This window comes from Amorphotheca resinae (assembly GCF_003019875.1).
Source record: "Amorphotheca resinae ATCC 22711 unplaced genomic scaffold M430scaffold_8, whole genome shotgun sequence".
Classification (NCBI taxonomy): Eukaryota; Fungi; Ascomycota; class Leotiomycetes; order Helotiales; family Amorphothecaceae; genus Amorphotheca; species Amorphotheca resinae.
In genome coordinates, this window is record NW_020194478.1 from 1,212,948 (window position 1) to 1,233,459 (window position 20,512).

Sequence of the window (20,512 nt, forward strand, 5' to 3'; positions counted from 1 at the left end):
CAAATTCAACTTCCACGCGAGGGACATCTCCCCTTAGAAAGTATCCTGCGATGCTTCACCCTGTCCTTGACCGTTTCTCTAGGCAGGCTGCACTATTTCTGTATTCTTATTGATGAATACGGGCCTTACCGCACCCTCCTTATTTCCTCATTTGGTAACTGACCAAGAACATGGTTCGCCATTGAGAAACCGGCATTCAAGCCAGGACGTTGACGGCCGAGGTCGATAGCAACCGCCTCTCCTTCACCACAGCAAACATGTCCTCCCTAATGCGGGACTGGATTGCTCCCTTGGCCGAAAAAGAACTTTCAGCCGCCTACAATTGCTTTGACTCGGATTATCGGCATGGTCAAACCATTGAAAGGGATCGATTCAAATGTTCTCCGGACGGCATGATGGTGCATTTAACCAAAGGGAGAAACCTCCAAATTGTTAATGTGCGGAATCCCCACGATTGATAGTGGTAGTATATACTGATGCATTGGCAGTTTAACGCTCCCCTGGAACCCCCTTTTGACGTTACTCTTTCCGATGGCACCACAACGATTCGGGCCAATTTTGGAGAGGCAAGCATAAAAGAATTCTCAAAAGAGCATGGCCGAAACTTTAGTGAACATACCCTGGGAGGTGTATTGGCTATTAAGGAATACTACTTAGTAGGGCTATACCTATATGTATGATTCGGATGCATTAGCTAACTTGGAGTCATGACCTTCAACCCCAAAGCAAACCCATCAAAGAGGTTAATGCTCGAAATAATGCAATTTCGGTTTCGAGGTAGCGAAGGATCCTCGATGTTTGGTCAACCGTCAAGTGTTGAGGAACAGCCCGGTCTCGACACTGTCATGACGAAACTGAGTAGTCTACTTTCTCGCACTGGAAGTCACGCCGCATTTCAGCCGGAGGTGGCTTCTCCAATCTGGTCTCAGGGTGGTGGTTTTGAGGGCAGAGGAAGCCAGCTACCCCAAAATTCCAGCACGCCTTTTGCAACTCAGGTCCCGGACGACCTAAATGGGTATGACAACCCTACAGAAGCCGGCCCTAAACTTCGGCCCTCTAGAGGACAGAATGAACTTTTGTCTCTTTTATTAAATGTCCAAAATCAGAAAGAGCATTCAATTCTCGAAAACGAGACTGGTGAATCAAGTCTACTGCAACCGAAAAGGACGATCAATAGCACTCGGAACTCCTCAGTCGTGAGAACGATAGAGGGAAGCACAGTGGAAATTTCATCACAGTTGGGTATGATGGCAAATAAGCAGGAGAGTCAATTCCCACTGCTCTCACAGCAGCCACATTGCGACGATGCCAAGGAGCAACCAACATTTGACAGATCTCTGAACTCTCCGATGTACCCGGCTGTAACTACCCCTCTTTCAGGCGATAACGAAAAGAAAAGCAGCCAAGAAAGCAACAGCCGAGAGATGACGCAGAAGGAAGACTCTATAGTTCCCGAAGTCGCTCAGGTGACCCCCGCCGTTGAGCATGTCAATCATGCTTTTCCAGTCTTAGTGATGGATCAAACCCCAGAGCAAAATCCTTTTGAGGGTCTGAAACGGGTGCCACGATCATATGTGCGAGTACCGGCGTCACAACTGACTATCCTAGAGCGCGAAGATTCTTGGTTTCAAGGAGGCAACAGCAGCCGATCATCCCATGCTCATAATCTTCCACAAGAAGTCCTACACGACTTGAATTCATTCGTTGATCAGATTGTGACTCGAGGTGACGATGGAAGCAATCAAACCGAAGGCCTTGAAACAAAGTCTGACCTGAGAAGATATCAAAATCACGACAGTAATAATGGCGTCAGAGAAGACACTGAAGCAATAGAGGTAGAGCGAGACGAATTTGATCTGACCAGTGATACGGATAATAACGGGAAGGGTCGAGAAAACAATCAAAGACTGGGTCGAACAAGCATGTCACCGTCAAGAATCGTCCGCCAAGAAACTAATCCAGGGACCGATACTCAGACAAAGGAAACGAGGCGCCATTCAAGTGTAGGCCCTGGCCTAGATACTGGGACTGATAAGATCAATAATCTTGTTGACCATGATGACGATGAAACGAGCGAACAAAGAAGCATAGTATCATGGTCTCCAAGTCCCGGGCGGACCCCAAGACCATGTAGTCTGCCTGTTCCTGAGAACTCCAGACCTCAATCTCCATCATCGTCCACTAGTGTCGAAATGGATGTCGACGAATTACCGGGAATGCACCATACAGATGCCTCAACCATGACATTGCATTTGAATTTGCCACATCAAATTATCGACCAATCACGTGCTGCAGGTAATTATGACAAGGCCACGATACTCCAAGAACACTCCTATCCCTCTTTCCCTTCCAGTAGTCTGGCCGGAGATAGTGAAATAGAGATGGGTGTGCTACATGCGATCGATGACCAAGTCGATGAAAGTGACGAGGAAATGGACTCTCCCAGTACATCACAGAAGCTTCCCTCAACCGCCATTCAGAATTGTTCCGTCATACAAGTCGAACAGACCCCGCATCCAAATCAACGGGGACCTGCAGAAAGCGGGGACGAGAAAGTGCCTCATATAGGACATAAACGCCCCCATGGAGAGATCTCCTCAGATTCCGTAATTCCAGGCACATTCAACGACCAGAGTCCACAAGACCGTGTACGAATTTGGAACAAGGACGAAGTGAAAAGCCTCGACACAACTTCCGGGAAAGCGCCTTTAACGGCGGATAGCACTCGTCATTTTCCTAGCAATCATGTTTCAATCGACAACGATAATGCTCAAGTCGAAGATGTTACGGCAAGCCGTAGTCTTTTCTCTGAACTCGATAACTCTCAGCGGGATGCAGGTAGAGCGATAAGCTCTTCTCCAGTTATGTCTCCACCTGCTCTTCAGAGAATGCCGAAGAAGTTGAAGATAGCCAGTTCCGAAAGGCATCAGACAGCGTACTTGGAACAGCCATCTTCACCTAATTTGCCCTTTCGGGCAGGAGACGGTGAATCCGAGGTTGAACTGGCTTCGACTGGCAAGACCTCTCCCCAAGCCCCGCAGCTTTGGAAGCGAGACACGGGAGCTCTCCAAGCACATCAAAGGGTCTCAAAACCTCGCCGATTCAAAAGAATTACGGCTCCCAAATTCAGCCAAGAAGAATATGGCACTCCAATAGATACGGATGAAATGGTGCGAGCCAGCAGACGTGCATTCAATGCCCAGTTAAGTATAGAAGAGGCTGAAGAGCCACAGCCTCCTGTGGGAAATGGTACGGGTACCTCTATCACATTGGAGCAAGATTCTGGGACCGCGGCCGATTGTACTCCTCCAGATATGTCAGAGACTGTTGCCAGGCATCCAACCCCAGATACACCTGCAATCTTGCAATCCGCTACGAGAATCGTGATGGAATCCCCTTTACGCAATACAACAGAATCACAAAAGGATCCAGAACGGCACGATACTCATGCTGGTATTCAACAATCAATTTCAATGGTCACGCAATCTAGTAGGAACTTCCCGGTACCCTTAGTCCGGAAAGAGCCTTCAAATCCTTCCACGGCCTTTGATAATTTTAAATCGGCATACCCAACTTACAAGGGCAGCGAGAAGCGCTTTATTGAGGCCTTGACCTACATCGAATGGCTGGTGGAAGGAAAAGGAAGGAATTTTCTCAGAAAATCCCTCTGGGACGATCTGATCAGAGTTCTCGCCGATGAGCACCTGGAGTATATTCGAGACGCTCGTAATCGTGGTATCCCGATGAAAGAAATGCACTCAGGCTTTGAGTATTACAATGAAATTGATCAGGATCCCATCTTCAAAAAGAGGGTCATTACTCCTGACAATCTACAGATGTCCCTAGCGTCTCTCAATGCACATAAAGTTGCGGAGGCTAGAAGTATATTCAAGGGCAAGCCAAAGGGGAGTGAAATGCAATCGACGGCTTCTACGGCCCGTACACAACATCATCCCGACGAAAATGTGGTTGAAACCCCTTCGCGCGCGGATGGGGACTCTTCTGTGGGTATGATAGGGATGAGCCCTGAGCTAGGAGCGTCGAACGATGCCGAAAACATATTCAAGAGCAAGCCGAAGGAGAGTGGAGTGCAATCGAGGGCTTCTACGACCCGTACACAACATCATCCCGATGAAAATGTTGTTGAAACCCCTTCGCGCGCGGATGGAGACTCTTCTGTGGGTATGATAGGGATGAGCCCTGAGCTAGGGGTGTCGAACAATGCAGAAAGCAGGTCCCTCAAACGACCATACTTTGAGACACATAGCCAAGTCGAGGCAACGAAGCAAAAGCAAGCTCCTAGCGCCACTCCAGGATCAGAGTCCCAAGCTGACTATAGACCTCGGCGTCGAAGGCACCTGCCCTTTTCTCGGGCCAGCGATTCCCATGTCTCTCATGCTTCCGAAGAACAGTTATTGAGATCGCCAATTCGCAGGCTACAATCACAAGAAAAGGCTATCAGGTCCGTCGCTAGGCCAGATATAAGGACAAGGTCGTTGGATTTGTCGGCTCAACAGTATGATGTATTCAAAAGCCCTAGCCTACCCGACTCATTTGGCCCGCGGAGTACCTCAAAGATTGCCTCGCGGAGTACCAACAGCTTGCCACATGCCCACGATAGAGGGCTGAGAAGAGTGACGATCCATGGTCAAATCTCGGCTTCTAAAAGGGAGAATTTTTTCAAAGAATTTGGCCGACGGAAGAGGGAGAGCGGCCTTTGGTCGAACCCTGCCTCAACAGGTACCACTTATTTCTCTATAAAGAGTGTTAAAGGTACCCCTGTGGCCGAGCCGGAAACACAAACAGAGGTGACATAGGGTACTGAAGAAGAGTGGGAGATCTGTGAGAGATGCTGTCTGGAATAGCATGGTTTAGCTGCATTGAGGATCAAATTTGTTTTTATAGATACCCTACCTTGTTTGCTAGGAGACTGGCTAAATCAAATTCTATGACCAATTTATGAAATGAAGAAATGATTTTAGTAATCGATACCATGTATTCTGAACCTGTAGCATTATCGGAAGCACAACTCTTGAGCAAGAATTTATATGAGTAACGTGAAGGAGCCTCGGTTTAGTGACTTAAGGCCTGGGTTTGGCAATAGACCTGCTACAGTTCGAGCTATATTACTGCCCACGCAGACGGCAATCATGTCACTCGTTGTTGTGATGTAATGTCCCTTGCTACAGGAACTCCTCTCGAAGTCTTTCGTATAACCAAACGAGCTGGCCTTCACACTGGGTCTCCAGATTACGCCTTGAGCCATAGGGGCTCTGATGAGCTCGACAGCAGTAAGACCCCGGTCCCGTAGTCTCCCTGTACCTCCACCTCGAAGAGTTCGTGATATCTGCCGCTCTCTCCCACAGTATACATCTAGGCGGCCTCCACGTCTGCATCCGCAATGGGCTCGCCCTTCTTCTCCTCCTTCTCTTGCGCCAATTGACGTTGTTCTTCCTCTGGTGTCCGAGTCCTCAACTGCAAGGCATGGATGCCTCCTTCCTTTGCCATCTCCTCCTTCAATAGCGCGTACACCATCCTATGTCTCGCGGGTTGCATCTTGGATCTGAAAGCCTCGGACGTGATGACCACCCGGAAATGGGTTTCCTTGGAAGTGCTGCCGGCCATTGCCTGGTGGTGGGAGTGGAGATGAGAGTCGTTGTAGATCTCCAAGAAGCTTGGCTTCAGCGCTTCGGTGATCTAGCATCAGTTAGATCTAGGATTGTGATCAGTGGGAGCTGGGTGCGATGGGAATACCTTCCGGCGCATTGCATCCTCCATCGGTGTCTGTGAGGCCATTGTGGAAAGCGGTCGCCCGACCCGAAGAGCCAGCAAAGATCGGCGAAGCATCAAAGCTGCACTTCCTTCAAAAAAGTACTGCGGCTTGAGAGAATGAAGGTAGAGGGTGGTTGGGTCGGGTTGTCTCTGTGGGGAAATGTTTCTGTCTTTTTGGATTCTTCAGAGGGAGCTGGGTGACGGGGGGTGTCGGCTAAACCTGCAAAAGATCGTCAGGCCCAAAACCCCTCCTGCGGCGCACCCTGCCCCTCGGTATTCCTCTCCTCGTGAAACTGACGCCCTACGCCGTATCCAACGACGATCCTTGTTCCTCTCTCCCGCCGCCATGTTCGGTGTGAGAAAGGCATCGTCGCTCTTCTTTCGCAAGCGCACGCCCGCAATCCTCCCTCTGCTTGCTACAAAAGTTCAATTCTCCAGGATGGCGTCAACATTACCTAGACTCCCGATATTCGAAGCAATCGCGAGCCACGACCCGAAATCCACCGTGGTCGTGCATTCGGCATCGGGCAGGCGCTTTACCTATGGAGAACTACTGGGAGATGTCGCAGAAGCAAAGGACAGACTCCTCAAGGAGGCAGGTGGGAATGCCTTAGATGGGCAGCGGATAGCATTTCTTGTGGAAAACAGCTACGATTATGTGGGTGCGCAACCAGACCGCTTTAGATATTTGAAAGAAGGGAATTGATTGTATTTCTAGTCACTCTGCTCTCCATACTTGGCACACATTCAATAGCCCTTCCTCTCTCTCCTGCGTTTCCCACGCATGAGCTACAATATATAATGGATCAGAGCCAGGCCTCGATGCTGTTATCGTCCAAGAAGTTCGAGACCAAGGCAGAGGCTTTGAAGGACGTCTTAGAAGGAAAGCCAAGATATATCAAGCTTGAAAAGAAGCTCGGTGGTGCAGATTATGCTAAAGTCACCCTGGAGGGACCTACCGATGGCCAAGGGGGGATGATGCTATATACATCAGGGACGACGAATCGACCAGTATGTCTATTTGGGGCGGCTTATCTTAGAAGTGGCTGACATTTAAATCCAGAAAGGTGTCCTGATTCCCCAGTCAGCCTTGACAGCGCAAGCAAAGTCCCTCCAAACAGCATGGAACTATAGTTCTAAGGATTACCTTCTCCACGTCCTCCCTCTTCATCATATCCACGGAACTGTCAATGCTATCATAACACCTCTATTCTCCGGGTCAGCAATCGAGTTCCTCTTCCCATTCAATGCAACTGCAGTGTGGGAGAGGTTGGCAGCGCCATTCCTTCCAGACAGCAAGGAAAAGGATAAAGTCACCTTCTTCACAGTCGTCCCAACCATCTACAACCGCCTCCTAGCAACGCACCAGGACTTATCACCTGAAAAGCAAACCGCCGCACGTCAAGGCATCTCGCCCGAAAACATGCGTCTTAGCATTTCGGGCTCCGCTGCTCTCCCAACCCCGATCAAGAAGGCTTGGGCCGATCTCAGTCATGGGAATGTTATTCTGGAGCGTTATGGCATGACAGAAGTCGGCATGGCGCTGTCCTGCGGTCTTGCAAACGAAGACAGAGTGGACGGGAGCGTGGGCTGGCCTCTCCCATCCGTCGAGGTCCGCTTAGTAGACACCGAGACCAACGAGGTGATCCAGCCGGGCGAGGAGCTTGACAAAGACGGCCGAGAGCGAGACGGAGAGATCCAACTGCGCGGCCCAACCATCTTCAAGGAGTACTGGCGCAACGAGAAAGCTACGAACGCAGAGCACGTGGAGGGAGAAGATGGCAAGGGCCGCTGGTTCAAGACAGGCGATGTCGCCGTTCGCAGGGAGGTGCCGAGCGCAGGTCACAGCGACCAAGAGTGGGCACGAGGCCCTCTATACTTCATCCGCGGCCGCAAGAGCGCCGACATCATCAAAACCGGGGGGGAGAAAGTCAGCGCCCTCGAAGTCGAGCGCGAGCTACTCTCGCTCCCTCAAGTCGCAGAGGCTGCCGTCATGGCCGTCCCATCCGGCAAATGGGGCGACAAAGTCGGGGCAGCTGTGGTTCTGCGACCCGGCGCAGAGGGGAAAGCAGGCAAGCCGTGGGGTGCCATGGATATGCGACGAGCGCTGAAGGATCGACTTGCCAATTATAAGATCCCGCAGGTTATGCGTGTCGTTGATGAGATTCCTAAGAATGCTATGGGCAAGAGTAAGCAAAGCCCCCCCTTCCCTTCCCTCTCCTGTCACTGAGTGGATTCTAACATTGGTATCTAGTTAATAAAAAACAACTCGTCAAACAGGTCTTTGCGGAAGATGCGAGCGGTGATGAGATGTAGATGTAGATGTGAAACTTATTATTGTATATTAATGCATATAGATTGCACGTGTGCAACATATAGATAGAGATCTGTATAATACCTTATTTTGTAACATTTTGTGGCTCCCTTTATCGATCACAGAAGCTGTTCTCTAAACAACACCCTGAGGTTTTCCCCATTACGATGTTTGCCAGTTCTGATACAGTCCCCGAGAACGTTGAATAGGTTGGTATTGAAGGCTGTCACGATCTACTGCAATCAAATGGTCGTCCCACAATTCGCTCAATCCATAGACTTTATGATCAAGCAAGAGATTTTATCAACTTTTGGTTTTTTATCAACTTTTATTTTATGCTGGCTCTCCCATCAGATATGGTATCCCGAGGGAATATCGCTCCCAGTAACAAAACGCCGTTGGAAAGCCTCCTCAGACTAATGAAACGGTGTAGCTAGCAGAGATGCTGTTAGCGACTACCTTTATGCATATTGTCATGAAAACCATCCATAACCTTCGTCTCGCAATGCTATGTAGAGAAAAAACCAAAGAAGCAAATGAACCTAGTGAAACAAGGATCCGGCCACGCCCGAATAGAGAACCTAGACCGTGTACTTGGCCTTGGCTCGTGTGCTTCCACTGTGAGCACTCTCTGTATGACCGGAGAAATCGACAACCTCGGAAGAAGGTAGCCTCAAGACCTCCTTAAACTTTCGGCCAATATTCATGAGAACTTCCTTGCCCTTCTCAGTGGATCGGCCCTTGCCACCAGCAACATCGCCATCACCGCCACCTGGAATGCTCTTGCCAATTGTACGGGTCCAGATACCGATACGGTAGAAGCCCTTTCTGACATTCACGACGACGCCCATGAGTTCTCCGTCGCCCTCTTCCTCGAGTGTCTCGCCGATTGCTGCAAGCATAACGTGGAGCCAGAGCTCATCGATAGGAATGTTGCGCTTATCCTTGAATTGATAGGACCATTTTCCACCGTGCTTGTTTTGCTGGTCCTCCCATTCCGGTCGAACTCCTTCCTTGAAAAGGTGGTAGTCGGATTTAAGGGCCAATTCGGAGACGGGGGCAATGTTGTTCTAGATTATCCTGTTAGTACCTGACGATATATGAAGGCAACAGTAGATGCATACATAGACACCCCAGAATTCCTCGACAGAGTTGAAAGTGATGACCTCCTTGAGCAGATCATTCCAGTTGTCACCCTAAATAGAAAGGTCAGCGGTCAAGGGCTGGGAAGAATGCCAGGGTAGACAAACCTTGCCACTGGGTGGCTTTGTGAACCAGAGAGTCCACTTGTGCATCAGTGGGTGCTTGACATTGAAGTTGTCCTTGTCATGGAAGACCGTGATCTGCTCGCCATCTGCCTTCTCCCCGTTGGGCTTCTTGTTCTCATCCGTGTTGCCGCCCTCTGGTGAGATAGGAATGGTGGACAAGTCAACTGGAGAAGAGGGTTTCGCATCACCATTCACTGGTGGTTGAGCGACAGTTGCTGCCATTATTGCAAATGTACGTCGATGTGACGGCTATGGCGTTAAATTCAAGAGCGGGAGATCGAACAGACTGAGGAGATTGGTGGTTTATCTTTGACCTTGCTGATCCTCCGAGGGTTGAGGGTTGCGGCTGTTGCAGATTCAATATTGAATTAACAAAGCGTTACCAGGATCGATTCGTGCGCGAAGAAGAGAGCACCTCAGATAAGCTCGAGATGACACAGGTTCGCGCGACTGCTGCTCCAGGCAATAAGTCGCTCGTAATATCGTGAGAAGGTTGGAGTTTCTTCGTACCGAAAATGTGGTTTTGTGAGCCGTTCCTGCTCGACGACGGTCAGAATTCTGAGCGCCTCTTCTATTGAGGCCTCAGGCATTAACTATGGTGTATCACGTGTGCTTGCTTAGTAGAAAAGATAGTTGCCTTAAGGCATAAACGAGGCTTGAGTTGCCTCAGGTCCTCAATCAGGGTTAGACTTCAAACCCGCGTTTTTCATTCAATTTGGGGTAGACTAAATTAATTAGTATAAAGTAAAATTCAGGGCCATCTTAAGGTAACGTCTTATCAATTACCAGATTAACGAGACACCACATTAACGTGGTGCATTATTAGCTGTGTCTACGGCCTCAAACTACCTAGGTGACGGAGCACTCGATACATTTTACACGCCATGAACGCCATCGCTGCGAGGTCCCTGTGTATATGCCCCACTCTATGCCCTGATCTATGCATCTATGCCCAGTGCAAAATCCAATGATACCTGTTGAAATCGCGGGTAGCAAACCCTAAACCCAATGTACATGTTGGAGAGCTCTTATGCCTGGCTGTTGAGGAAGCTGAGGTAGCAGTTCCAGCCGAGGGAGATGACATTGACGACGAGGACCCTGTGATGCAAGGGCACCAACTTGAAGTTGACGATCTGAATGAAGGGCCAGACCATCCAGTTCTTCTGGAGCGCCGTTGCATATGTCGACTCCAACTTATGCTGAGGGCTTGACCCCTCCATGATGGCCATGCTGCTGAGAAAGACGAACAAGTTGGTGCCGGCAAAGATTGTCTGGTCTGCAGCCACGCGGGCGAGGATCTCGACATTCTTGTTCTTCATAACGATCTTGTTCTGGAGGAACTTGAACCAGGTCGTTGCGGCTGGACCGAAGATAGCTGTGCCAAAAAGTGGTTAGCAGTGAGATGGTTACATCAGGGGAATAGTCGAAGGATCAAACTCACCACCACCATAAAGGGCCATGCGACCTGTGCGAGCCAATTCGTGATTCTTCAATCCTTTCTTCTCAACCAGTTGCTGTGCCATAGCATCCCCGGTCGCGAAAAGGACTGCAGTCGTGACGCTCTGCGTAAGGAGCGGGCGCGTTGCCAGCTTCATCTGATACCTGTTTCGAGGTCAGCAGTGATCCACGCAGCTCAGATCAGATCGTACGGAGCCCATCATATCGATTGATTGTGCGCCGGGAGACAACTTACCAACGAAACATCTTGATAAAAGAAACGAGTGTCTTTGGTGGGTAGCGTTGTGTTATGTCAGGTAGTGCTGTAGACGTCTGTCCTCGTCGCGCTTCTCCCACAACTTTCTGAGGACAGAGCTGAAGCTCCAGAGAAAGAGAAAAAAGACATTGTTGCGGTCAAGCAAAGGGCCCTTTGTGTCTTGCAGGGATGTGTACTAGCGCCGGATTCTCCGCAATAGGAATCCCGAGAGTCAGGGGAGTGGGATGGAGAGTCACGTGCTGTTGGGGAAGACTGGGGGAACATCAAAGATTTACAATGCATATGACCTGTTGTTGTATTATCAACAGCCGTACGGTGGTTCGTCTTTTGTCTTTTCTTACAACCTATCAACTAGGTATACAGCAAGCAGAGAATCCAGAGCAACATCATTATTCTCAACCCCAAAAGAAAATTGATCTCCTTATTAGACCCCCACGCTGGCTCTCTTGGCAGCGCTTTACCCCTGCATATCAAAAACTCTCTACAGGTGCCCGGTCATCAGCAAGATCCGGAACCCAGCCTTTGGGCCGCTCTCTTCCCCGGATTATCATTCCATACACGGCTGTCTCAACCTTCTCAACACAGGTCTTCATCACCTCCATCTTCTTCTCCACGTCCTTGCCCAAGCCCGTACCGCCACATGATGCTGTGTCTAGTGCCTCAAAACTTGTCCTGAGCGACCTTAAATCCACCAAGATATCACGGTCTTGAGCAGGGTCTTCATCATTCTTTGACCCAGGAAGAGATCCAGTCGTGGCCATCGTCGTGATTGCGAAACGCATTAATTCCCCCACCAGGTCAAAGATACCAAGCACGTAGTCATCCGCAGTCAAGTCAACATTGGCCGGTAACGACGCAGCTGCTTCCTCAATGCTGATTAGTTTTTGGTGGCGGAGGTAATGCTCGAAGGATATGGCTTCCATATATTCCTGAATGCCGCCCGAGATCTGACGCTGATATCTCCACGCATTGATGCCAGCAAGATCAGGAGCAATGGAGAGAAACTGCTGTTGCATTGCAGCCGCACGCTCCTGGGTTTCCGCCGCTATCTTTGGGGGAATCGTGCCCTTCAGAGACCGGACTCTGTACCAGTCAGTGAGAGAGTTGTAGTTGCAGTACGAAGATGCTTACCTTTGCAAGGAGAAGATGCTATTTTAATTGCCGTTAGCGATAATTTCTGAGGGATTATATTGATCAGACTCAACCCACATTTTCTTGCTCGCAGCTGTGATGTCACGTGAAGCCTTTATGATGCGCTCTCTTCTGTCATGATGCTCATCAAGCTCATTGCGGAAGAATTCAAACATGGGCATGAACGGCGAGGTCCTGGACCCGGCTTCCTTTTCAATTCCATCGTGATGCCTCTTGACGCCTGGCATTTCTTGTAACTTGTCGGACATGGGGCCACTTTCCAGTGATACCTGAATAATTGAACAATGTCGAAAGATTTCTGGTTGGTTTCTGTTTGCGAGGTCTGAGCCGAATTGTGGGTGTATCGATATAATCGGCACGTGTCCTTCTAGCAGACGCGACCTTGACCTCCAGTTCAAAATCATCCAAGATGGAGGCACTCTAACAGCTTCAACCTCAACATGCGGACCTCAAACCAGCTCAAACATTGATTGATCTTACTGCCATCATGTTGAAGTTCTTTTCGAGCCCCATTCTTGTCTTTTCTTCGGCCATTGTGCTGCGTGTAGTCCTGTTCTTCTATGGCTTATGGCAGGATGCCAACTCCCCCATGAAATACACTGACATTGACTACTATGTCTTCACCGATGCAGCTCGATTTACTGCGCGCGGTTACTCGCCATATGATCGGGAAACATATCGCTACACACCTCTTCTGGCATGGATGCTCTTGCCTACCACATGGTCCGCCACGTGGTTTTCATTTGGCAAAGTGCTGTTTGCAATCGGGGATATAGTGGCGGGATGGCTGATTGTTCTTGTTCTCCAAGCGTCAAGTAAGATGTCGACAGAACGGGCGTTGAAATTTGCAAGCATCTGGCTCTTGAATCCAATGGTAGCGACCATCAGTACTCGAGGAAGCTCCGAGGGCCTATTAGGGGTCATGGTCATTGCCCTGCTGTGGGCTATTATGAAAAAACGCATATATGTCGCTGGGCTTCTACTGGGTCTTGGCGTCCATTTCAAAATCTATCCTTTTATTTATGCTCCTTCTATCATCTGGTGGCTCGATGATGAGCAAGTAGGCTCGAGAAAGTCCGGGAGCTCCACGAAGACCGATATTGTCAGCCAGATCAAAAACTTCTGCAATGGCTCCAGGATCAAGATCACTGTGACAAGTCTCTTGACTTTCATAATCCTCAACACCCTCATGTACTCGATGTAAGTCTCAGCACCTTTTGGTCATGTCCATCCTAATGGGTTGAAAGATACGGCTGGCCTTTTCTTCAGCATACATATCTACACCATGTTACACGACTTGACCACCGGCACAACTTTTCGCCATATAATACGCTCCTTTATCTGAACTCCTCTGCACCTGGAACCTCGCTCATCCCGCTCGAGTCCGTTGCGTTCATTCCACAGCTGTTTCTATCGGCGTTCGCACTCCCACTCATGCTCGCTAAGAAAGACCTTCCATCCACTATGCTAGCCCAAACTTTTGCATTTGTCTCCTTTAACAAGGTCTGCACTAGTCAGGTAATTCCTCTTCCCTCAAGCCCTTCCCTCAAGCCTTTCGACTCTTTAACACAGTCTAGTACTTCCTTTGGTACATGGTGTTCCTACCATTTTACCTCCCGAACTCATCATTACTTGCTCGAAAGTACCTCGGAATCGCAGCTGCATCATTGTGGGTGGCAGCCCAAGCCTTGTGGCTTCAACAGGGCTTTGAGCTGGAGTTTTTGGGGAAGAGTACATTTGTTCCCGGTCTTTGGCTTGCAAGCATTTTGTTCTTCTTGACGAACATATGGATTTTGGGTATAATTGTATCCGACGTCGGATCTGGGCCGCGGCCACTTCGTGTAAAGTAAGAAGTCAGAGTCATCCCTCTCAATCTATGGGGTATCAAATCCGATGAATGACCTCGCGGCATTCTGTGCAGTTGCCATGGAGCGATTTATCTAAAGGGGCTACTGTGGATGTAGCGATGGATTGTCCGACGCCCATCTTTCAACAGGAAGTGCATGAGCCGCAGAGTTGGTCAGTCAAATGACTTAGCTTCGTTGAGCAAGCATGGCGGGGCGCTTGGGCACATGTTCCAGGTCGTTTCATGAATCGACCTGTAAGTGATGCAATATTCAGTTCGTCTTGGAGGACAAAACAAGATGCTTGTACCGTAGAAGTTAGGATATGAGAAGTTGCAAGACCGTCATTTGCGCGGACCTGCTCTCCTCTCAATTAGAACGTGTGTTAGTCGCAAAGCCTTTGGGAGGTACATGTAACCTAGCGACCCAAAATGTTAAATATACCGAGTAATTGTTTGATATCGAACACAAGGTATGGTGGAATGTGTCTATTACCAGATTAGGTACATTCCGCTGTATTGCGGGGCGGAGATCGATTGCGGGGCGGAGCGGAGCGGGGCTCAGCCTCCCACTACTGTAGGTCTCGGAGTCGCAGAAACCACACAGCCCTCATTGCGACGACACCAACACCACGATCAGCGTTATCACGACTTCGACAACACGACCAGTCCAGCACCTTTGACCATTTCGTTTCTCTGCATACAACGTATTTGAAAGACGTGTTCTGGCATAGTCCCACAGTGGTTATCGATCGCTGAATGACGATCTAGCTGCTGCAAGAAACCCGACAACTCACTCTCGACCCCTCAACTACTCTAGAGTCTATGATCTGTCACTTTCCAAGTCCCAATATACTTTGTCGACCTTTTTGAAGCCGGTCGACCAATCTGCTGTTTGATCAGCGCGTCCCATTCTCGAACGACTGAACCATACAAACCGCGGTTCATGAAACCCAAACATTTCATGAGACCCACCAAGGTTTCTCCAGGAGAACTGAAATCGTTCAAGAGTTGAGGAGGTCCATAATGGTCACGGATACGGATACAGCGACTCGAGGGGATGAATCTGGTCACAACCTCAAATTGATGACAGCGGCTTCCACCCCCGCTACTCCAGGCCCTTCGAGCCCTACAGCAGCCCGAACTATACCCCTTGAGCAATTGAAGGCCATGAATGATACTGAGGATATTGTGCCCCCAACAAGACCGAGCAGTACTCCTTTTCCGCAACAGGAATCATTGGAAGGTGATATTCAGTGTTCGCGACGCTTGAAGACCACAGAATCGATGGCGATTGAGCATCATGTCGAGCCGGACTCAAATTTTGCGAGTGACCCAGAAGTTCGGGGTTTGTCCCAACCCTCATCGCTATGCAATCTCCCAGTCGAAATCCATGAATGTATCCTAGATCACCTATTCGGAATGCGCCTCTCGGTATCTGTGGCGTCAAAAACCGCAGCTTCCGGGCGATCGAAAGTTTTACGGGGTTGGGGCACAGCTTTAAGACACTCACGAAGACGGGAAGTATCAGAACTGGCACTTGTTAGTGTAAAATGGAGACAGCTCATACAAGACCGACTTTATCGCCACATAAAGATCAAAGCTACTAGGGATTCTGTCGAGCAGGCTCTGATGTGGTTTCAGAGGAACCCGCATCTATGCAGCTACGTTAAACATATTGAGTTCTGGTTTCCAGTTTTTCAGCAAAAGTCACTGGCGGATCGGACGTTCCGTATACCATCTGTTACCAATCCCTCCACCCCGACTCAGACTCCGGCACACGCGGGAGAGCCAGGCAATACCCCCAGTTACCAATCGCCGAACAACAATTGTACTTTGGATGAAGTCTTTTGGTTCGTTCGATACGCTTTCCCGGAAGCACGTGTTCTCAGCTTAGAGGGCGGAGAGAGGAAAAAGCCACCGATGGTCCAGCAGTTTAGGGATCCATCGTCTCAATCACTACCTGTACTGGAGACAATCAAGACTCTAGTCTGTAAGGGCCAGTGGAATTTGATTCGGTCAAATGATGATTTTCAAAATATAGCTGCGGCGTTACCAAATCTGGTCGAGTGGCATAGTTCATATGCAAGAGGAAAGTCCAAGAGCTACCTCTGCATGGCTGTCATCCTGCCAAATTTGCCACAAAATCTGACAAATTTGAATCTTTGTCTAGAGAATGACTTCCGCCGGGAAGCTGTGTCTCCGTCATTCTGGAGGAAAGTTGGTCTAAAGACACACTTCTGCGTTGAGATGGCAAAAGCAATGCCGGCCTTGGAGCACTTCGCATACACTGGAAGGGTCTGCCGCTCTTTCTTCGACACTGCAGCCAGTCTATCAAATGTGCGGACTTCGCGTTTACGGAGCGTTGATCTCATCGTCAGAAATGTGTGTAGACCTACTTTTCAGTGGAATGACGGATCGGGAATTACGGATATGGCTTTCATCGAAGCTTTTGAGCGGCTTGTGATCTCCGCTGTCCGATCTTTGGACAAATTGGCTGTGCTGGAATCGCTCCGAATCAAATTCATTGACCTTGGTGAGTGTCAGATATCAAAACGAAGGAAGATTAAGCCTAACCAGCTTCCAGATTCTGTAGTTCCAAGCTTGAACCCATATTTTCAGCTTCAGGACAACAAATGCACAGGTATTTGGAGCGATCAGATTGTCGAGGATCTCGCGAGGACCAGACCCGGAGCGTCCTTCGCTGAAAAGTCGGAGAGCCTCGGAGATGTGCCTCTCTTCAAGGACGGTCAGCTCCTCGGACCTCCCACTCTCTCCAAAACTCGGCCCTCCTCTATTAAAATCTCTACGTATGCGTCTCTCTCTGGTGGAATTACTATAACGTGATCTTTCCGGGGCTATATCTCGGAAGTGGGGGTTTTTGCTTGTCATGTCTGGAATACTGGGAAATACTGTACTTGCACATAATGGCGCCCGGGTGGTTTAGCGATGGCGTCTGATGCATGAGCAGGAGTTAATGGTTTATCTATGGCCGCCAGGGGAGCTTGCAGCATGGATTCCACAATAATGATCATGATTGCTTGTTGCTCTCGGGCATTGCCGCCCACCTTGCAGATAGATAGGCTCTAGGCCTCGAATGAAACGGAAATTAGAAGCTATTCTCGTCAACTGTGCAAGTTGCCGTGATTGTTCTCGTATAGGGTATCTAGTATCTAGTATCATAGGAGGGAATGTTGTGAGTAGGAAGGTAAATATCTTAAGTAAGGTACCTTAAGACATGAGTTCTGCATGGAAATAGGTTCTGTATCCCGTGTAACATGAAGGTGTGGCTGGTAAAGGGCACGGGCCGGCACCGTCCCTAGTGCCTTTTATATATATAACGGTCGTGGCCACTCAGGATCCTGGTTGCTTTCCCTTTCTCTTCCCGCATACACAGATTACACGGCCAACATGTATGTATATCTACACATGCTACACCATACTTACATACCACATACGCAGTGCCCCGGGCCGTGCTTACGAATCTCCATCGTCGGGCAAGCCCTTGAGGCCCGGGCCTTGTCAACAACTTCCACATCGAGCCGGCATATTGGCATGATTGGCGGCATTCCACCCCGCTGGTGATAGACGATCACTTGCCGAAGCAGGGAGGTGGGTGTCTTTGTTCCTGGTTGACCGACCGCTGCATCATCATTAGCACTGTCCCTACTGTGTGATGGGATCATTCTACGGTTCTACCGCTCCTCCGTGCCCACTTTCACTGTCGCTTTCGTCGGCGACCTGCGGTCTCTCCCAATCTACTGTCAAGGGTAGCGGAACCCGGCCAGGAGCAAGGTTCCTCCGTCCAGGACAACACATATTTGAGCTATATATTTTGTAATATAAGACCGCTTTGTATCCCAAATTCCACAAGTTTTGCTACATGTCAATTGAGACCCGACGAAGGCTCCAACACGGGAATTGCAGAGTCTAGTCACCATGCGTGCTTTTTCCTCTCTACTCGTGCTACTGGGGGCGTCGACGGCCATGGTGGCCGCAATCCAAAGCCCTCATGCGAAGGCTGCCAAAAGGTCGGTGCCACAGCCATTGTATACAAAAGATGCACCTCGTAAGAAGGAGACAACGATGTTCTTGAATAGTAAATCCAAGAGTGAGGACCCTCCATGCACGAAGTGTATGCTCCCAACTGACAATGGCGTAGAATTCGCTGTGAATGGTTCTGCTCTGCCGGAAGTTGATTTCAACATTGGGGAATCATATGCTGGTCTGCTCCCGATCAGCCCGGATCCGAACGATCCTAATCAATTGTTCTTCTGGTTCTTCCCTTCTGAAAATCCGCTGGCGAAAAAGGAGATCACTATCTGTATGTATCCTTCTGGTGAAGCAGTGTCAGGGATCTGTCAACTCAACCCTGAGCCCAGTCACAAGGGATAAAATTCGCTGATATTCCCAGGGCTGAACGGTGGGCCTGGATGTAGTTCTTTGGACGGGCTTCTGCAAGAAAACGGTATGTCCGTCTACAACGATTTCAGTTCCAGCACTGATGTTCCCAGGACCGTTTTTGTGGCAGTCGGGAACATATCAACCTATTGCCAACCCATATTCGTATGTTGTATCCTTTTAGACCCAACCTCCATTCGGCACAGGTAGATGTCGTGTAGGATGTGTCTCAACTCTTCATTCCCCGTTTTTGGATGCTTCTCATAGATCTTATTCCAGTGTCTCTACTCAGATGAATACTGACTCGTAATCTTGCAGCTGGACAAATCTTACGAACATGGTCTACATAGATCAACCTGTCACTACAGGTTTTGCTAGGGGAAATATCACCGTCAATAATGAAATCGACGTGGCAAACCAATTTATGGGGTTTTGGAAGAATTTCATTAAGACGTTTCAGATGGAAGGGTTCAAAGTTTACAGTTAGTACACACTCCCCTTTTCCAAGCAGAGATAAAGAGCGCTGGATACTTCGCCGTATTTTATGTGTGAGGCAACGTCGTGAGAGGGAGCATATCCGGCAACCCATGGATTATCTCCATAATCATCCTACACCCTACTCCAGCAACTGCTAACTTGGCTGCCAAATAGTTACTGGCGAAAGTTACGCTGGAATGTACGTTCCTTATATTGCAGCTGGGATGCTTGATGCCAAAGACCCGGTATACTTCAATGTCAAAGGTGTTCAGATTAACGACCCGTCTATCAATGATGATAATACACTCATAGAAGGTAAGTGATCAATGATATTGTTGGTACACCGATGCTAATAAATAAAAGCTCCCGTCGTGCCTGCTCTGTTGCATTACAATAATGGTTTGTTTGACTGGAATTGATCATCCGTATCAGAGATGCTAATTTACTTACAGTGCTTGGAATGAACGAGAGCTATTTAGCCACTCTCACTGCAAAAGCAGATGCCTGCGGATACACTGAATTCTTCAACAAGTATTCAAATACATTCCCTCCACCAGGACCAATCCCGACTGCACCAAATTTGCCGGGCTGCGATGTCTACGACGAAATTGTGAACGCTTTATTACTTGTTAACCCATGTTTTAACATTTACCACTTGACAGACTTCTGTCCTTATCTCTGGGATGAACTAGGGTTCCCTTCTCTTGGTGGCGGACCCAACAATTATTTCAACAGAAGCGATGTTCAAGCTCAGCTACACATCCCTCCAACGAATTACTACGTGTGTGGGGGCGGTCCCAATCTCTTCCCAAATGGTGACCAGTCACCTCCCTCATCATTAGGCCCACTACCTTCAGTCATTGAACGAACGAACAACACCATCATCGGCCACGGGATGCTAGACTTCCTCCTCTTCGCCAACGGTTCATTGATAACCATCCAAAACATGACCTGGAACGGGGCCCAAGGCTTCCAAACCGAGCCTAGCAAAGAAGACAACTTCTTCGTTCCATATCACCAGAGCCTTGGCACCATCTTACAACTCTCAGCCTCAGCCACTCCGAACTCGCCCCCGCAATATGATACCGCCGGCGCTGGATTCCAGGGCGTGACCCATACGGAACGAGGACTGACTTTCGTGCGCGTGAACCTTGCAGGTCATGAGATCCCGCAGTATGTTCCTGGGGCGGCGTACAGACAACTCGAATTCCTGTTAGGCAGGATCGAGAGCCTGGAGCAGAGGGGAGACTACACGACCCAGACTGGGAACTTCACTGGTCCATAAAGGACGTCAAGAAATATGGAATATTAGAGAAGGACTCTATCATTCAGTAAAGGTCTCTTGGAATTAAAATAGGAGAGTTTCTAGTAGATAGAAATAATACTATAATTCAAGCAATCCAAATTACCTATACCTGTATATAAAACAAAAACAGAGTTCATCCGCCTCTCTCTCTCCCCCGGGTCCCCCCTCCTTTTCCCTCCCCTTTTCCCTCCCCTTTGTCCTCTCTTCTGTACAGCCAGCCCCTTCAACAGGGGAGGGAGGGCAAAAGGAACCCCCCCACCCCCCC

General features: G+C 49.1%; 9 protein-coding genes across 9 annotated transcripts; 5 read left to right on the forward strand and 4 right to left on the reverse strand.

Moving 5' to 3' along the window:
- Positions 1–409: 409 nt before the first annotated feature.
- Positions 410–5,047, forward strand: M430DRAFT_257587 (hypothetical protein). Its single transcript, XM_024865290.1, has 3 exons — positions 410–437; positions 489–4,291; positions 4,355–5,047. The coding sequence occupies exons 2-3, from the start codon at positions 708–710 to the stop codon at positions 4,815–4,817; spliced, it is 4,047 nt and encodes a 1,348-aa protein (XP_024719754.1). The 5' UTR covers positions 410–437; positions 489–707; the 3' UTR covers positions 4,818–5,047.
- A 326-nt stretch (positions 5,048–5,373) lies between these two features.
- M430DRAFT_104430 (hypothetical protein) lies at positions 5,374–5,796 on the reverse strand (the record flags this gene model as incomplete). Its single annotated transcript, XM_024860926.1, has 2 exons — positions 5,374–5,697; positions 5,755–5,796. 2 exons carry the CDS (start codon positions 5,794–5,796, stop codon positions 5,374–5,376), a joined length of 366 nt encoding a protein of 121 aa, XP_024719755.1.
- Positions 5,797–6,211: 415 nt separating this feature from the next.
- M430DRAFT_104894 (hypothetical protein) lies at positions 6,212–8,088 on the forward strand (the record flags this gene model as incomplete). Its single annotated transcript, XM_024860964.1, has 4 exons — positions 6,212–6,434; positions 6,491–6,783; positions 6,836–7,961; positions 8,027–8,088. 4 exons carry the CDS (start codon positions 6,212–6,214, stop codon positions 8,086–8,088), a joined length of 1,704 nt encoding a protein of 567 aa, XP_024719756.1.
- Positions 8,089–8,667: 579 nt separating this feature from the next.
- M430DRAFT_104801 (hypothetical protein) lies at positions 8,668–9,576 on the reverse strand (the record flags this gene model as incomplete). The annotated part of the gene is made up of 3 exons (XM_024860956.1): positions 8,668–9,156; positions 9,211–9,282; positions 9,337–9,576. 3 exons carry the CDS (start codon positions 9,574–9,576, stop codon positions 8,668–8,670), a joined length of 801 nt encoding a protein of 266 aa, XP_024719757.1.
- Positions 9,577–10,247: 671 nt separating this feature from the next.
- Positions 10,248–11,167, reverse strand: M430DRAFT_67762 (hypothetical protein). The gene is made up of 3 exons (XM_024869308.1): positions 11,048–11,167; positions 10,796–10,956; positions 10,248–10,729 (listed from the first exon to the last, which is right to left on the reverse strand). The coding sequence occupies exons 1-3, from the start codon at positions 11,056–11,058 to the stop codon at positions 10,383–10,385; spliced, it is 519 nt and encodes a 172-aa protein (XP_024719758.1). The 5' UTR covers positions 11,059–11,167; the 3' UTR covers positions 10,248–10,382.
- A 191-nt stretch (positions 11,168–11,358) lies between these two features.
- M430DRAFT_35904 (hypothetical protein) lies at positions 11,359–12,489 on the reverse strand. Its single transcript, XM_024866837.1, has 3 exons — positions 12,278–12,489; positions 12,200–12,217; positions 11,359–12,151 (listed from the first exon to the last, which is right to left on the reverse strand). The coding sequence occupies exons 1-3, from the start codon at positions 12,466–12,468 to the stop codon at positions 11,539–11,541; spliced, it is 822 nt and encodes a 273-aa protein (XP_024719759.1). The 5' UTR covers positions 12,469–12,489; the 3' UTR covers positions 11,359–11,538.
- Positions 12,490–12,636: 147 nt separating this feature from the next.
- M430DRAFT_123913 (glycosyltransferase family 50 protein) lies at positions 12,637–14,509 on the forward strand. Its single transcript, XM_024861894.1, has 3 exons — positions 12,637–13,420; positions 13,468–13,738; positions 13,798–14,509. Exons 1-3 carry the CDS (start codon positions 12,708–12,710, stop codon positions 14,068–14,070), a joined length of 1,257 nt encoding a protein of 418 aa, XP_024719760.1. The 5' UTR covers positions 12,637–12,707; the 3' UTR covers positions 14,071–14,509.
- Positions 14,510–15,149: 640 nt separating this feature from the next.
- Positions 15,150–16,910, forward strand: M430DRAFT_104138 (hypothetical protein; the record flags this gene model as incomplete). Its single annotated transcript, XM_024860906.1, has 2 exons — positions 15,150–16,599; positions 16,651–16,910. 2 exons carry the CDS (start codon positions 15,150–15,152, stop codon positions 16,908–16,910), a joined length of 1,710 nt encoding a protein of 569 aa, XP_024719761.1.
- Positions 16,911–18,002: 1,092 nt separating this feature from the next.
- On the forward strand, positions 18,003–20,226 carry M430DRAFT_29160 (hypothetical protein; the record flags this gene model as incomplete). Its single annotated transcript, XM_024865850.1, has 7 exons — positions 18,003–18,387; positions 18,478–18,531; positions 18,578–18,629; positions 18,783–18,946; positions 19,116–19,256; positions 19,305–19,340; positions 19,394–20,226. The coding sequence occupies 7 exons, from the start codon at positions 18,003–18,005 to the stop codon at positions 20,224–20,226; spliced, it is 1,665 nt and encodes a 554-aa protein (XP_024719762.1).
- Between the last annotated feature and the right edge of the window lie 286 nt (positions 20,227–20,512).

Bases quoted from the DNA above. Each gene is read 5' to 3' on its own strand.
- M430DRAFT_123913 (XM_024861894.1), top strand. From the start codon at position 12,708: ATGTTGAAGTTCTTTTCGAGCCCCATTCTTGTCTTTTCTTCGGCCATT. The intron at 13,421-13,467 runs GTAAGTCTCAGC...ATGGGTTGAAAG, and splicing joins AACACCCTCATGTACTCGAT to ATACGGCTGGCCTTTTCTTC. The intron at 13,739-13,797 runs GTAATTCCTCTT...AACACAGTCTAG, and splicing joins ACAAGGTCTGCACTAGTCAG to TACTTCCTTTGGTACATGGT.
- M430DRAFT_67762 (XM_024869308.1), bottom strand. The intron at 10,730-10,795 runs GTGAGTTTGATC...TTTTTGGCACAG, and splicing joins CATGGCCCTTTATGGTGGTG to CTATCTTCGGTCCAGCCGCA.
- M430DRAFT_35904 (XM_024866837.1), bottom strand. From the start codon at position 12,468: ATGTCCGACAAGTTACAAGAAATGCCAGGCGTCAAGAGGCATCACGAT.
- M430DRAFT_257587 (XM_024865290.1), top strand. From the start codon at position 708: ATGACCTTCAACCCCAAAGCAAACCCATCAAAGAGGTTAATGCTCGAA. The intron at 4,292-4,354 runs GCAAGCTCCTAG...TCGGCGTCGAAG, and splicing joins GTCGAGGCAACGAAGCAAAA to GCACCTGCCCTTTTCTCGGG.